Genomic DNA, 1506 nt, shown 5'->3' with positions numbered 1-1506 from the left:
CCCCATGTACATAAAATAGATAAATAAACTTTTACTAGTAATAAAAATAAATAAATATAAAAACAGGAGTCACAAATGCAAAGGGTGAGTCACCCCTCCTGGGCAGTCAAAGAGTCTGTTACTTGTTTCAGTTTAGGAAATGAGCCTAGTACTGGGAGGAGGGGACACAGATGAAAAAACACCCATAGTGGGACCCAACCCAATGTGTTGGGCGACACAGTACTCTTCTAACAACACTCCTTATAGCTGGGTTTGAGAACTGGTTCTATCCCTCTCTAGTTTGGAACTTTGGGGCAGTCACTCGTCTGACTCTGAGAGCTCACACTCACAGAGAAATTGGTACCAGGAGTGGGGTTATGCATCGGGGAGAAGGAACAGAGGTCCACTGTACAGCCATTTACATGAAAGAGAAAAAAGAACACAAACTTTCTTATACAGGGTTTACTTTAAGGACGAATTAAAGTTAGGTCTAGTCCCCCAATGTCTTGCTCAGCTCCTCTCCTTCTGAGCGGGTATCCAGTCCCTGCTGATCCCCTAACCTCTAGTCTTTCTCTATTCCCTTTATAAACTAAATATGATCTTACCTCTTGAGCAAACTTCCCCATTGTTTTGACTCCTAAGGCTCCCCAGAGCTTTGGAGACAAACCTCACTGAACACACATTATCTACCTGTCAATCTGTCTGACTTTTTTTATCCCTCCCAACTTCTTCCACTGCCCTCTGTCCGTAATGAACTTAGTCATTTCTCCAGCTGCTCCATGTTCATCTCCCTTCTGGGCCTTTGCCTGTGCCAGCATGTACAGTCACGGTCTTCACTGTCCCTCTGCTCACAGCCTGACTGGCTAAGTCAATCAGCTTTCAACTAAGATGTCCTTTCTTTTAAGCAGCCCCAAGTCCATCTCCTCCTAGGCTACGTAGGCCTCTCGGCTCCACATTTCCTACATCTAGGCTGCCCCGTCACAGCTTTGACCATCCTGTCTGATGACATTCCTCTCTTCCCTCTGCCACTCTGTGAACTTCATAAAGGAAGAACTCAGGTTTTGGGGAACCGTCCCCCCAGCATCACCAGTAGGGGAGGAGCAGATACAGAGAAGGCAGCTCACCTGACTGAGGCCCAGGTGCTTGCTGACATTTTCCGACAGGTAAACCATGTCTCCCTCGGCGGTGAGCACCATGACGAACCCCTCGAGGGCCTTCAGGTAGCAGGCGTCCAGTGGCTCTCCCCCTGTTCCCACCTGGTTCCACTCCCCTGGTGCCCAAGCCGGCGGGGAGGGGGATGATGGGGCAGCTGTGGTCAGTCATGGATTCATCCTAGCTAGCTTCCCTCCATCTTCCCTTGCCCATATGAATTCATAGAAACGCTTAGATGAGTGGGAGAAAATTCTAGGAACCTGAAATCCCAAAGAAGAGGGCCAGGCCACTACGCTTTGGAAACAGGAACACGGAGTCCCAGAGGGGAGAGAATCCCCCAAGATTTAAGAGTGAACTGAGGCTGGGCGATGGTGG

At 49.0% G+C, this 1506-nt stretch overlaps 1 protein-coding gene across 2 annotated transcripts in view; it reads right to left on the bottom strand.

Annotated features, from left to right (window-relative positions):
* Window positions 1-1506, bottom strand: part of Hif3a (hypoxia inducible factor 3 subunit alpha) — a 28780-nt gene that overhangs the window by 19372 nt on the left and 7902 nt on the right. For both annotated transcript variants that reach the window (XM_005361029.2, XM_005361030.2), the window contains exon 3: window positions 1104-1249. In XM_005361029.2, the coding sequence (XP_005361086.1) occupies window positions 1104-1249 (146 nt within the window). The remainder of the gene's footprint in view (window positions 1-1103; window positions 1250-1506) is intronic.

This window comes from Microtus ochrogaster, linkage group LG4 (assembly GCF_000317375.1).
Source record: "Microtus ochrogaster isolate Prairie Vole_2 linkage group LG4, MicOch1.0, whole genome shotgun sequence".
In the NCBI taxonomy this organism is placed as follows: Eukaryota; Metazoa; Chordata; class Mammalia; order Rodentia; family Cricetidae; genus Microtus; species Microtus ochrogaster.
The sequence above is the reverse complement of the archived record's forward strand: the minus strand, read 5'-3'. Positions and strand labels throughout refer to the sequence as shown.